The sequence below is a fragment of the Dendropsophus ebraccatus genome, chromosome 1 (genome assembly GCF_027789765.1).
Source record: "Dendropsophus ebraccatus isolate aDenEbr1 chromosome 1, aDenEbr1.pat, whole genome shotgun sequence".
Taxonomy (NCBI): Eukaryota; Metazoa; Chordata; class Amphibia; order Anura; family Hylidae; genus Dendropsophus; species Dendropsophus ebraccatus.
Window position 1 is genome coordinate 103,237,107 of NC_091454.1, and position 15,645 is coordinate 103,252,751.

Sequence of the window (15,645 nt, forward strand, 5' to 3'; positions counted from 1 at the left end):
CAGGGGGTACAATATACATGGTCCTGTTACATTCAGGGGGTACAGTATACACACTTCTGTTACATTCAGGGGGTACAGTATACATGGTCCTGTTACAGTCAGGGGTTACAGTATAAATGGTCCTGTTACAGTAAGGGGTACAGTATACATGGTCCTGTTACAGTCAGGGGGTACAGTATACATGGTCCTGTTACATTTAGGGGGTACAGCATACATGATCCTGTTACAGTCAGTGGGTACAGTATACATGGTCCTGTTACATTCAGGGGGTACAGTATACATGTCCTGTTACAGTCAGGGGGTACAGTATACATGGTCCTGTTACATTCAGGGGGTACAGTATACATGGTCCTGATACATTCAGGGGGTACAGCATACATGGTCCTGTTACAGTCAGGGGGTACAGTATACATGGTCCTGTTACACTCAGGGGGTACACTATACACAGCCCTGTTACATTCAGGGGGTACAGTATACATGGTCCTGTTACAGTATACATGGTCCTGTTACAGTCAGGGTGTACAGTATACATGTCCTGTTACAGTCAGGGGGTACGGTATACATGGTCCTGTTACATTCAAGGGGTACAGTATACACAGTCCTGTTACTTTCAGGGGGTACAGTATACATGGTCCTGTTACAGTCAGGGGGTACAGTATACATGGTCCTGTTACAGTCAGGGGGTACAGTATACACAGTCCTGTTACATTCAGGGGGTACAGTATACATGTCCTGTTACAGTCAGGGGGTACAGTATACACGGTCCTGTTACATTCAAGGGGTACAGTATACACGGTCCTGTTACTTTCAGGGGGTACAGTATACATGGTCCTGTTACAGTCAGGGGGTACAGTATACATGGTCCTGTTACATTCAGGGGATACAGTATACATGGTCCTGTTACAGTCAGGGGGTACAGTATACATGGTCCTGTTACAGTCAGGGGGTACAGTATTCATGGTTTTGTTACACTGAGGGGGTACACTGTACATGGTCCTGTTACACTCAGGGGGTACAGTATACATGTCCTGTTACAGTCAGGGGGTACAGTATACATAGTCCTGTTACAGTCAGGGGGTACAGTATACACGGTCCTGTTACACTCAGGGGGTACAGTATACATGGTCCTGTTACATTCACGGGTACAGTATACATGTCCTGTTACAGTCAGGGGGTACAGTATACATGGTCTTGTTACACTCAGGGGGTACAGTATACATGTCCTGTTGCAGTCAGGGGGTACAGTTTACACGGTCCTGTTACATTCAGGGGGTACAGCATACATGATCCTGTTACAGTCAGGGGGTACAGTATACATGGTCCTGTTACATTCACGGGTACAGTATACATGGTCCTGTTACATTCAGGGGGTACAGTATACACGGTCCTGTTATTTTCGGGGGGTACAGTATACATGGTCCTGTTACATTCACGGGTACAGTATACAGGGTCCTGTTGCATTCAGGGGGTACAGTATACACGGTCCTGTTATTTTCGGGGGGTACAGTATACATGGTCCTGTTACAGTCAGGGGATACTGTATACATGGTCCTGTTACATTCAGGTGGTACAATATACACGGTCCTGTTACAGTCAGGGGGTACAATATACATGGTCCTGTTACATTCAGGGGGTACAGTATACACACTTCTGTTACATTCAGGGGGTACAGTATACATGGTCCTGTTACAGTCAGGGGTTACAGTATAAATGGTCCTGTTACAGTAAGGGGTACAGTATACATGGTCCTGTTACAGTCAGGGGGTACAGTATACATGGTCCTGTTACATTTAGGGGGTACAGCATACATGATCCTGTTACAGTCAGTGGGTACAGTATACATGGTCCTGTTACATTCAGGGGGTACAGTATACATGTCCTGTTACAGTCAGGGGGTACAGTATACATGGTCCTGTTACATTCAGGGGGTACAGTATACATGGTCCTGATACATTCAGGGGGTACAGCATACATGGTCCTGTTACAGTCAGGGGGTACAGTATACATGGTCCTGTTACACTCAGGGGGTACACTATACACAGCCCTGTTACATTCAGGGGGTACAGTATACATGGTCCTGTTACAGTATACATGGTCCTGTTACAGTCAGGGTGTACAGTATACATGTCCTGTTACAGTCAGGGGGTACGGTATACATGGTCCTGTTACATTCAAGGGGTACAGTATACACAGTCCTGTTACTTTCAGGGGGTACAGTATACATGGTCCTGTTACAGTCAGGGGGTACAGTATACATGGTCCTGTTACAGTCAGGGGGTACAGTATACACAGTCCTGTTACATTCAGGGGGTACAGTATACATGTCCTGTTACAGTCAGGGGGTACAGTATACACGGTCCTGTTACATTCAAGGGGTACAGTATACACGGTCCTGTTACTTTCAGGGGGTACAGTATACATGGTCCTGTTACAGTCAGGGGGTACAGTATACATGGTCCTGTTACATTCAGGGGATACAGTATACATGGTCCTGTTACAGTCAGGGGGTACAGTATACATGGTCCTGTTACAGTCAGGGGGTACAGTATTCATGGTTTTGTTACACTGAGGGGGTACACTGTACATGGTCCTGTTACACTCAGGGGGTACAGTATACATGTCCTGTTACAGTCAGGGGGTACAGTATACATAGTCCTGTTACAGTCAGGGGGTACAGTATACACGGTCCTGTTACACTCAGGGGGTACAGTATACATGGTCCTGTTACATTCACGGGTACAGTATACATGTCCTGTTACAGTCAGGGGGTACAGTATACATGGTCTTGTTACACTCAGGGGGTACAGTATACATGTCCTGTTGCAGTCAGGGGGTACAGTTTACACGGTCCTGTTACATTCAGGGGGTACAGCATACATGATCCTGTTACAGTCAGGGGGTACAGTATACATGGTCCTGTTACATTCACGGGTACAGTATACATGGTCCTGTTACATTCAGGGGGTACAGTATACACGGTCCTGTTATTTTCGGGGGGTACAGTATACATGGTCCTGTTACATTCACGGGTACAGTATACAGGGTCCTGTTGCATTCAGGGGGTACAGTATACACGGTCCTGTTATTTTCGGGGGGTACAGTATACATGGTCCTGTTACAGTCAGGGGATACTGTATACATGGTCCTGTTACATTCAGGTGGTACAATATACACGGTCCTGTTACAGTCAGGGGGTACAATATACATGGTCCTGTTACATTCAGGGGGTACAGTATACACACTTCTGTTACATTCAGGGGGTACAGTATACATGGTCCTGTTACAGTCAGGGGTTACAGTATAAATGGTCCTGTTACAGTAAGGGGTACAGTATACATGGTCCTGTTACAGTCAGGGGGTACAGTATACATGGTCCTGTTACATTTAGGGGGTACAGCATACATGATCCTGTTACAGTCAGTGGGTACAGTATACATGGTCCTGTTACATTCAGGGGGTACAGTATACATGTCCTGTTACAGTCAGGGGGTACAGTATACATGGTCCTGTTACATTCAGGGGGTACAGTATACATGGTCCTGATACATTCAGGGGGTACAGCATACATGGTCCTGTTACAGTCAGGGGGTACAGCATACATGGTCCTGTTACAGTCAGGGGGTACAGTATACATGGTCCTGTTACAGTCAGGGGATACTGTATACATGGTCCTGTTACAGTCAGGGGATACTGTATACATAGTCCTGTTACAGTCAGGGGGTACAGTATACATGGTCCTATTACAGTCAGGGGTTACAGTATACATAGTCCTGTTACATTCAGGGGGTACAGTATACATGGTCCTGTTACAGTCAGGGGGTACAGTATACATGGTCCTGTTACAGTCAGGGGGTACATTATACATGGTCCTGTTATATTTAGAGGGTACAGTATACATACTGGACTCTCCCATATAGTCTGCAGTGTGGTAATAATCTGCAGAGCCTGTGATGACCAAGTATCAGCCCCCACATACAGTATAGCCTCCTGGCTGTCCCCGCATAGTGTACAGTCTATACTGGGGGGGGGCGCCATTTGCCTTCTCTGCCTAGGGCACCAAAACTCCTTTTCCCGTCCCTGTCCCCATCACAATAGATCAGGTCCCAGAACTTTTGTGAAATGTAGTTTCCTGGCCAGCACCATATTGGATATAGACGGCTTTTAGAAAAAAAAACATTTTGCCCATAGCAATATACAGCTAGTATAGCTAGTATTTAGTTCCTATTCACTTGAATGGGGGCTGAGCTGCAGTTAAATATCATCACCGCAACACAATTAATGGAGACAAACTCCCTTCATTGTGTAGTATGGCACCGAACAGCTTTTTCCCATTTTTCCTGCTCTAAAACCTGGGTGCGTCTTATCATCAGGTGTGTCTTATAAAGCGAAAAATACGGTATATGTCCTAAACCAATGATTCCATGGCTCAAACAGGCTATTTGAAGATTCTTATAATAACTGTTGGATATAGCATAGAATAAGTAGTGAATTCCTGTAGTGATGCTTGAGTGCACATAAACCGTCAGTTGTGTGAGCATCAACAAAAATAGGATTAGAATGCAACACACTCACTTCTGGTTAGGTTACTCAACTACAGTAATTTACTGTATTTTTCAATTAACTTTTGGAATTTAGTTTATATTTTAAGATTATATTTATATATATATATATATATATATATATATATATATATATATATTACAGTGTGTGTGTATATATATATATATATATATATATATATATATATATATATCATTTTATATTAAACCCTTTTTTTTCGCATGGCAACGTTTCAGTTTACACCTTTCTCAAGCCATAAAATGCCATATAACATATTTATTGTACAAACTTTTTTGAATAGCCTAAGGCACCAGTTACTCTTCGGTTAGTTCTTTTCTATCAGGCTTTCATGACAGACAATTAAATGCAGCATGCATTCTTTAAAAATATCACCAGTGTGAAAAGAGCTGTTTTTAGCATTAATTTAATGTAATCTGCACATTTATTATAAAAATTCTGATTTTTGTGTCTTCTTTTTCTTTATTTTGGGTATTGAAAGCTGAAGATGATTATTTTAGGGAGACAAAGCTTCTTTTCTGACAAGGTTTTTCTCTGTAATGGTCAATGTGAATTCTGATGTTATCGAGGCACTCGGTGAAAGATGATTCAGCAGTAGGGCTCTGTTGATAATCATGGGCTACATGCATTCTTAAAAATAGCTTGCATCTTGTGTAGTGCAAGAGGCCAAACATTGATGAGCAGCTCCAGGTGTCTGGCTGTCTGCATCATCCAAATGTAAAGGTCATGGCAACAGTTGCCAGTATCATATTCCTAGCAGTCTCTGCCATGTGATGTCTGATATTGTTGTGGAGCAATATGCTGCTGATCTCATACTTCCAGCTAGCAAAACTAATGAGACAAAGAATCATTATGATGACATAAGTTGTTATTTATTTAGTCTGTCTACAGTATATAATTTCTGAATATGCTATCATCTAGCCATCTATCCTTCCCCTTAAACTTTTACCTGGAAGAAAAGTATTGCCAAATAATGTTTAAAAGTGTAGATACTTGGGTAAAAGAATTAGAAATCTTTAGTCACATGCTGTGATCCCCTGCTGCCGTTGGTCTCGCAGTGTCAGTTCCCCATTTCTAAGCACCTCTTCACACAAAAAAGTGCCTGGTTATTCAAGCACTGCCTGATGCAGATGTGGTTTATTGGGGTGGCACATCCTCGTGTTGAGATAACACCAAGTGGGGATTGGTCAAAACTGGGACGTTCAGTTATTTCTATTTTTTTTTCCCAGCCCAGCTTCCACAGGTAAAAAAAAAAAAAAAGCTATTTGTGGAGATTCATTTTCTTTTGGCCAGTCTTACAGAACGATGGAAGAGAAATATAGTTTTTTTTCCCCCTTAGATTTTCACTCCAGATAGGCCCCATGCACACAGCCATACAATCAGCAATACAATACCTCCACGTGCCTCTGACATGGTTTATGTATACATCTGCAGGCAGAGTACAGTATGTCTGTAATATGTACCATTGGGAAGTCCTTGTGACATCATACAGGGTCCACACACAAGGCTGTGCACTTGAGCCCTCAGCCAAATCAAAGATTTTTCCTGATATAAAGGGTAAAATGGCAAAAGATAGCAGTAATACATTATACTAAAAATCTAAATTACACATCAAAGAAATGTTCCACTCATGATTCCTATTTACTTTTGTGTTGGATACTAGTTGCCATCTCTACATTTACACCTACCATATAGTTATGGAATTTGCTTTTCATATCATTTCTAATGGGTCACTTTAGTTGTAAGCATGAATCTCACACTGCTGGATTTGTACCTATTTTTTTTTTTTATTGAAATGTGGAGTAGACAGAAACATCTTTCCAAACAGCTTTTGTGAAAACAAAACTAATACTTGAAACAAATATAAGAAATCTGCAGTATATGAGCCTGTTACATTACCTACTAGCACCTAAACCATTGATAATTACTAATATTGTATTGCTTGTTTCCTTTTCATTTGTCATGTATTTCCTTTTGATTTACTTTGTTATGTAGATCTGAACTGAACTTTCTAATATGCTGCTCCATTATTTAGCACACACTTTTTCCTAGGCAATAAAGCTAGTTTAAATTACCATGAGTTTGTTTAAGGTACCTATACACTTGTTTAACTGACGGTTGTTGTTCCTTACTCTCCTATATCTATGTACATTCTGCTTGACCAACATGCATATGCTTTCAGTGATGAAAAGGGAGGAGTTTTGCATTAGATTACCTACAAGAGGAGCAAAGAATTTCATATGTTGAAAACAAAACCTTATTTTTGTGACATGCCTATACACATTAGATAGTCAACCACTTTTAGATTTGACTGACTTAAAGAGAACCTGTCAGCTCTATACCATGCTCAGAGTTGCAAACATGGGCAGGTATCTGCTAGGGAGGGAGAAAAAACAAATCATAACTGTGTCTTAGCTGATGGCTGTTTAAAAGGTTATAAATATCATACTTTTTTTGTCTTTTTGGTCTCAAGAATCTTTGGGAGCATGCTACGCTGGTGCATGCACTCCTCATCCCTCCCCCACTACCCCGAGCTTTCCGACTTGATATCCAGGACACAACCCTGTCTACTCTAGGGAGAGGGGAGGGGGGGGGGAAGAAGGAGGGAGTTAACCGACAGCAGAAAACAGATAACAGAGGATTACAGGCAGGGAGCTGGGTGAACGCTGTATTCAGAGGTCAGAGAGGTCAGTGGTGACTGTCAAAGGAAATAGAGGGTGAGGTATTTGTAGATTAACTCTTTGTTGTCCTTTTTTGGCCTTTTATTTAGCTCTCTCCATAGGAGAACAATGAAGACAGGGGGGAGAGCTTCAAACTGCTTTTTTATGATAAAAATGCATTTTTCAGCTAATAAACCCAATTACAAAGTTTCTTAAAATCGCCTGGACTATTGATTTCTGCAAAAAAAAATTTCACGACAGTGACACTTTAAGCTTGCGTTCACGATTTGGGTTTAATTGTCATGGAAATCCCTGTAGTCAGCTTAGCTTATGAATGGACATACATGGGCAAGGTTAGTGTCTAGCTGTATTTATATTAAGACAACAACAGGTGAACATGGAGGATGTAGATTGGGGAGCAGATAATGTTAAGGTCAACTTCCCTGTCAAAAGTACCCACTGAATTCCTTCCATGAACATAATGGGCCTGCATATAGGTGAGCAACATTTAGTAAGAAAATGTGCATTGTAGGAATTACTTTTAATTAATCACGCAGTTTTCCCAAAATTGTGGCTCAAAAAACCACAAGTGTTTTTTGAGAATTCTGCATGTAGCTTCCAGCTTTAGGTAGCTATATATACTATTTTACATTAGCGGCATCAGAGAGGCCATATTATTACTGTTATTAGTACTAGGTTAAAATCCATATCATATACCTCATAATTCATAGGCTATTCCCCTTTTAATATTCGGAGTGACACAACACCATCTGTTGTATTTTAAAGGGGTTTATGTCCTACAAAGAGTGGAGGGCTTTGGTTTATATTAACTAACCAGTGTTGTATTTCAGATGTAGGTAAACCAGACAAGCCCCTTTACCTAAAAACAAAACTTTTAGACCCATGATCTAACAGTAAAAACAGCAAGTTTGACATAAATCATTCTCTCACGGAAGAAAATATACAAGTAATGTCAATTACATAGGAAGAAACTCAAAAGTTCAAAAAAGTACAAAAGGTTTTTTTCATATTCATGACAAAGTGCTTTGTCAACCATGTTGTGTACATACTCTGAACGTGTTTCTATGCAAAAGTTAATATTGTTTGACGTCAACACTGTAGCATGGATCCAGCTTAAAACTAGTTTAAAAGAACAGATAAGGCATAGCTCACAAAACCCTGTCAAATGGAATTCTTATGGCATCTGCTTGGGTTAACAATGTGGTCACCAAGTCTATGACCATGGCGTTAATGCCAATATTCTTTCATTTTTGTAAATCTAATTTCCTGCAATTACTATATAAAACATAATATAAAATGTTTAGCTGTAATCTGACTGTTTGCTAGGACCAACACCTTTAGGCTATGCTCACACAACTTACCATTTATGAAGAGAACAGCCGTTGTTTTCAATTTATAACGGACGTTCTTTTCCTAATAAAATGATTTGCATTGAAGTCAATGCTAACAAAGGCTATTGGTCACACAGTGTGTTGCACAATGGCCGTTGTTTGCTATAGCCATCAAAATAATAAACAAGTCAATTATTTCTAGCCGTTGTCCATAGACAATACAGCCGTAATTTTAAAAATAAAACAAACAATTTTTTTTTTAATAAAACAATGGGGGAAATTTACTATTCAGTCTAAAAATGAGCAAAAAATGTAAATTAATCACGTAAAATAGGCACAAAGCCCTTGATAAATTTCCCCCAATGTGTGAAAGAAAAGGCCCATATTTCACAAAAGCAGTTGGTAAATAATGAGCAGCTTCATTATTTTTACAATGTGTGAACATAGCCTTAATCTGCAATGAGCTATTGTCAGTAATAAGTACACTTTGGTTGGTACACACGGCAGGCTGAAATTTAATTTACATACCATAAAAATGAAAAATATCCCACAATCATTTTCCCAGATTTTTGCAGATGTAAATACTTAACAAGTCCTGATATCGCTCTAATGTGGTCCTATCTCAAATAACAATCAATCAAGAAAGCTGATGACAAGTATGTACTTTCACTAAGGTCCACTTATCCCCTGAATTGATGTTCTTTTATTAACTGAATTGTGAAACAATATTGTTACTCCTTTCTAACAGGATTTTTATTTCTGCCACCCTCCCAGTATAGCCAATATAATGAAAAAAGGTAGAGGGCAAAACATACCAGAAAATCAAAATGATACATCAGGCCAGCAAACACCACAAACATTATAAAACAGAAGACCTTCGAGCTTATGTGACCCATATTTATGGGCTCTGTGACATTTGCGCTAGTCTGCTGGTCAAAACATGTTTGATCATTGAGAAAGTGTTGCGTATCTTCCTGCTTATTCTGTTCTGTTTCCAAACATTGAGCATCCCCTTCATCATCAGGCTCACTGATAAGAATAGATGGCCTAACATATCGCTCTTCCATATTAGCCTGCACATTATCTATGCTCTCTCTGTCTTCTGTTATAATCAATGGTGAAAGTTCTGTGACATTTATGGTCTCGCTTTCAGCTGCCACATCCTCCTCTAATCTTACAGCTTGATCCTGCCCCAGCACTGTAATACTATAACTGAACTGGGTGACTGTAACATCATGTTCTACAACACTTTCTCCAGCTAAACAATTTGACTTGCTTTCATATTGTTCTAATTCATGTTGTCCCCTGGGAATGTATGAGACACCCCCATAATGTACATCTTCTGTAGATAAATGTGAAATATCACTGGCTTTCAACATGCTCTCCTCTGATAAATTTTCAATTCCCTCTTTGTTACCAGCTATAATATTTTCACTGGACAGCTCTATTTTATTCCCTGAAGCAAATGTAATGTTTTCTGTTGCCTTCTCATCAATTTCTTGTTGTACGCTAACATTCTGACTATAATCAATATCCATATAGGAGGCTTTGCTACCCTGTCTATCTTGAGAACCCTTTTGACTTTGACCTTTTTCCTCAGTTATCTTAGCAATGATGACCTTGCTTCCCTGTGTCTGCTCACTTGGAAGGCTTCCAAGTATTGCATTCCATTCATGCAATGCCCTCTGGGTCACATTTTCAGCTGTAGTACAGGCTGCTGATGGGGAGAAGTCAAGCACTGACGATTCTTTTTCTGAATCATAAACTGCACGTACATCTTTATCTATGTGATTACCTTTTTCTGATCCCAAATCTTTATCATCAGGACCCTGCATCTTTTCATGTACCTGATCACTTTGACTTTCTTGGGCTGTAACATAATACTGTTTGGACAGTGAAGCAGGTAAAATATCAGAATAGGAGATTTCTTTTTCATTCCAAGTAGGGAGGTGTTGTTTGTCATCTGATAGACTGGTGACATCATCTACATGTTTTGTATCTTTGTGCAAGGAAGACATAGGGTTTGTATTTTGAATTGTTACATCCTCCCCCCCATCCCTTACTTGGCCCTCTCTAAACAGGTACACATCACCTGAAGATGTAAAGCTACAAACCTTTTCATTTGGTTCGGTATTTTCTTTTTCTATGATATTACTATTGGAAGATTCACATTGATATGAAAGATTCTGGAAGTCATCCTTTTGTGAAAATAACATGAAATGCTCTTGCTCGGTATGTTCTGTTGTTCCTGGCAGGAGTGTGTCATTCTCAATTGTTTCACTTTTACTTTTCTCACTTTGCTCATCTTTTATTCCCTTTGTGTCTCGTGTTGAAAAGTATGGCAGAGAAAGTGTGCTGTGGCTAAAATCTGGATTTGCATTATCATCTAAAACTTCTTCTATCTCTGTTATCTGCATGGTGTCAGCTTGTACAATACCTGGAGTGTCTGATATTTTAAGACAGCTGTCACTTATGAAGTCCTCACTTTGCTCTACAGCTGATGGCCGTAGACAAGGTTCCCCATATGATACCTCATCTGTAATCACTTGTGATATTTTTTCCTGTTCATTTAATTCTGAGTCATGTAAATATAAATCTGTGTCTTCACTTTCATCCAAACATTCCTGTGTTTCTGTGAGCTCTTTGTAATGTCCAGAATGATGATCACTGCTTTGCAGAGAGATAAAGTCCTTAGTTCCCTTAGATGGGGCAACCTCAGTGATAGGAAGATATTCCCCTCTTTCATCACATTCCTCTGTCGGTTGTGAGTTATTATCTGATGCGCCAGAATAAGTATTCTTTAGATATTCATTTATTTCATCCACTTGTCTATCATTTGGTGAAATAGCTTTTTCAGAAAAGCCACTGCTGCATTTTTCTTCAGACGAAGTGATTCTGGCATTCATCAGTCGCTGACTTAGCTGGAATGGAGAAAAAAGTAAAAGAAAAAAATTTATATAATGTAAAGTAAATATATATTTTTCTATATGAATCATCACATAAACAAACAAACGGAGATGCATGGTTTGATGTGAATTTCTTAATAGGTGCAACCATGCCCCTGTACTTTTCAAAATAGGGTAAAAATCAAGCAGTTAGGCACATTTTATCTTTCAGGATGCAATGGTTATGTGAGGGTAGTAAACATATCTTCACATTCACTGTTCTTCAGTGACCTATGCATAACAAGCAAGTTAATGTTTATCAGTAAATCCCCATAAGGAGTAAATTACCTAGAACCATACCTGTCATTATATCCCAGGCACTCTGAATGTTGCCCATGGTGCGTGTAGGAGAAGTTTTGCAGCTCATAGGCATAAGGGCTGCATTTGCCTGGGCTTGATAGCTGAGGGAATTGAATGCACTTGGCTTAATTCAATATGGACTGAAGCAGTATTAAATTATTGTTAATCTACACCTGCATGCATATATCTAGAAAGGCAAAGAAAATGTTTTTTATAATTCTTTTTTTTTTTTATAATTACTTTGATAAAAAAAAATTCGAATAACCTGAACATATGTGTTTTGTTTGTATGTTACGGCTACAGTTTTGTATACACTGGGTAGATTTTGAACCAACACATACTAGTAACTAAGAAAGAAATCCAAGCAGAACTACTAAATCTTTATGTACAATAATTATGTCTTGTAGCCTCTTCTAGCCTTGTAGCTTCAATAATGTTTTCTATAGAATCCCACATTTATTTGAGGTGTCATATGACTATAAAGTTATACTTTGTTCACACACTGCTTTTAGAGGATTGCACTGGACCTAAAAAAAGATGTTTTTAATAGGCAAAAAAATGCATGTTTTTCTTTACATTAAAGGGGTTATCGGGTAACAAAAACAATATTTTAAACAATTCCTCTTTCCAATACCAACCTATCTTGCATCCTTTCCCTTTTTTCTCATTCTTATCTGCTTTGGATATGTAAAATCCTCTACTCTGAGTCCACTCTGACCACGCTAAGCTCCCTCTTCCCCCCTTCCTTTGTTGCCACAGGACATATGATCTCCTCTCTGGGGGCTGGGTTAGCTGCATCATCTCCTTGCACCTGTGCTGCTTCCATAGACTTACATGTATCCCTGAGCCTAGGTTTATGTACTATGAAAAGTTATAGTTCTATCTCTGATTGTTCTCAGTAAATGCCGGCATATGTACCTGTTTTTGTGTCTCAGCTCTGTATATTGTAAGTGTTATAGATGTTCTTAGAATCTGGATGGAACTAGAATGTTTTCATTCACAGTCAGAAAGCATAGATCTAAACCTACACTACACCCCTTACCCCCAGTATACAGATGCCCATTATGCAGCACATAGCTACACCATGTGCACATCAACTCTGCTACATCATCAGCTAGTATGGAATACATATTGGGGTGAGGTGATGCAAAATCAGTAAAAAGAAAAAACAGTCCTGTGTTTACTGTGCAATAGTAATGACAGCAGTGGGCAGGAAAGAAAGCTGGGGGGGGGGGAGTACACAAACGGACCAATCAGAGAGATGCATGATGGGAAATGTAGTTTCTTATCTTGAATATAGATGAGCTTTTGGAAAAACTTATAACTCAAGAATAATAGAGGCTAGACAGGCAGGAGACAGCTCAAAATACTCAGGGGGGCTTGGTAAGACCAGATAGCATTTAATTGTTTAACTCTTAAGTGGATAACCCTTTTAAGGCCATGCTTTTTTGTCTGTTTTTTCCATATATATATATATATATATATATATATATATATATATATATATATACAGTAGAAGGTGGACACAGCACTCTAGGAGCCTTGTGTTGTTGGTGCCAGCAGCGTATACCCTTGAGGACCGTGGGTATGAATGTACATAAATAACAGAAAGTCACTGCGGCACTCCAAAGTAGCTCGTGTTCAAACGGTGAGGTTTATTTCTCCCACAAAGTGCATTAGCAACGTTTCAGCTCAAACAATATGAGCCTTTCTCAAGCTGAGACACAGCTTGAGAAAGGCTCATATTGTTTGAGCTGAAACGTTGCTAATGCACTTTGTGGGAGAAATAAACCTCACCGTTTGAATATTTATATTTAGATATTTTTAAAAGCAAAAGGTATAGCTCCCAAAATGGGACATTTTTTTACCAATGGAGAAAAGTGAACCAAACTTCACAAACCGAGATTTGTTATGAACTTTGCCAAAAGTTCAGTTCATTACAGAACCCAACTCTTTGTAAGGCTATGTTCACACAAAGTTTTCTCAGCTCCGTTTAAAATTACGTCCGTCATTTTGATGCTAAAATAACGGACGTCATTTAGCAGCCTGGCCTCCCCTTGCACATTATTCTACTTTAGGATTATTAATTGGACTTTGGGTGCGGCTTAATTGAAAAGTTCTTTGAATTTAATAGTAAAAACGGAGAAAGAACGGTGTCTGTGTGTGAATTACTAATAAAAAATGTCTGCTGTTTGCAAAAGACGTCCGAAAATAATGATAATGCTTATTATTTTGACACCCGCCGCAAAAACGGCCGTTATTCAATACATTGTGTGCATTGGATGTCTGTCTTCCCATTGACTTCAATGCAGTGCCATTGCAGTCAGTTAAATCGCGGAAAAAACGGACGTTATTTTAAATATGAAAATTGTCCACCTTCTCTCTATTTTTGACATTGTGTGTAAATTTGTAACAAACCTAGTTCAATTTAATACACAAGGGGGGAAAATAACCTATGCTCACTTGCTTGCGCTTTTTGTAAATTTTTACCAAATTGGTATTGTTATCTTTATTTAAATATTGGGGTACCAAATATTCTTTGTAGGTGTACTACTTAATGGGTTAATATCATTTGTACCATATGTATAGTGATTGTTGCTATTGGAAATGTTCCTATTGGAAGTGTTGGTGTTTTTCTATCGTTTAGCTTTTTCAGTGTGGTTCGTTTAACATTTGGTTTACTCAACTCAAATATGTCCCAAATTATGCACCAAAATGAACGCCAACATATGTCTGTATTGTGGCATATAAATGGCCCAAAAGAAAACCCCTGGCAGTTAATTATATGGCTGTAGCAATAATGGCTGTAAGATTAACCCCTAGCAATACCGCCATAATTTTTTTATTTTTACATGTACATAATAATATGAGGGTATATTTTTTTGTGACCAATTGTACTGTGTAATTACACGCTTTTCCATAAAACGTGGCAAAACAAAATAAAATATTTGTGATGTGTAATTGAAACAAAATTTTTTTTGTGTCTTTTGTTTTTAATTCATTTACTATGTGGTAAAACTGACATCTATATATCTATATTCTTCAGCTCATGTGCTTAACCCTTAGAGAAGCAGGCCAATTTAAATTTTTGCATTTTCGTTTTTTCATCCTTGTGCTTAAAAGGCCATAGCACTTGCATTTTTTCACCTAGAAACCCACATGAGCCCTTATTTCTTGCGTCACTAATTGTACTTTGCAATGACAGGCTGATTTTTTTTCATAAAGTACACTGCAAAAGCAGGAAAAAAATTCAATGTGTGGTGAAATTGAAAAAAACCCCTGCATTTCTTTTATTTGCGGTGTATTTATTTTTTCGCCGTTCACCCTGGGGTAAAACTGACTTGTTATATATGTTCCTCAAGTCGTTACAATTACAACGATATGTAACATCTATAACTTTTATATTATGTGATGGCTTGTAAAAAATTCAAACCATTGTTAACAAATATATGTTCCTTAAAATTGCTCTATTCCCATGCTTATAACGCTTTTATCCTTTGGTCTATGGGGCTGTGTGAGGTGTCATTTCTTGCGCCATGATGTTTATTTTCTATCGGTACCTTGATTGCGCATATGCATAGTTTTGATTGCTTTTTATTACAATTTTTCTGGATTTGATGCCACTAAAAATGCACAATTTTGCGCTTTTTTTAACGTTTGCGCCATTTACCATGTGAGATCAGGAATGGGATTAATTACTAGTTTGGGCGATTACGCACGCGGCGATACCAAACATGTTTATTTATTTATTTTTATTTAAAACATTGGAAAAGGTGGGTCATTGACAATTTTATTAGGGGAGGTTTTTTT

At 38.9% G+C, this 15,645-nt stretch overlaps 1 protein-coding gene across 1 annotated transcript in view; it reads right to left on the reverse strand.

Moving 5' to 3' along the window:
- Positions 1 to 6,362: 6,362 nt before the first annotated feature.
- Positions 6,363 to 15,645, reverse strand: part of PPP1R3A (protein phosphatase 1 regulatory subunit 3A) — a 48,156-nt gene continuing 38,873 nt past the window's right edge. The window contains exon 4 of the mRNA XM_069976207.1: positions 6,363 to 11,511. Within this exon, the coding sequence (XP_069832308.1) occupies positions 9,322 to 11,511 (2,190 nt within the window). The 3' untranslated portion in view covers positions 6,363 to 9,321. The remainder of the gene's footprint in view (positions 11,512 to 15,645) is intronic.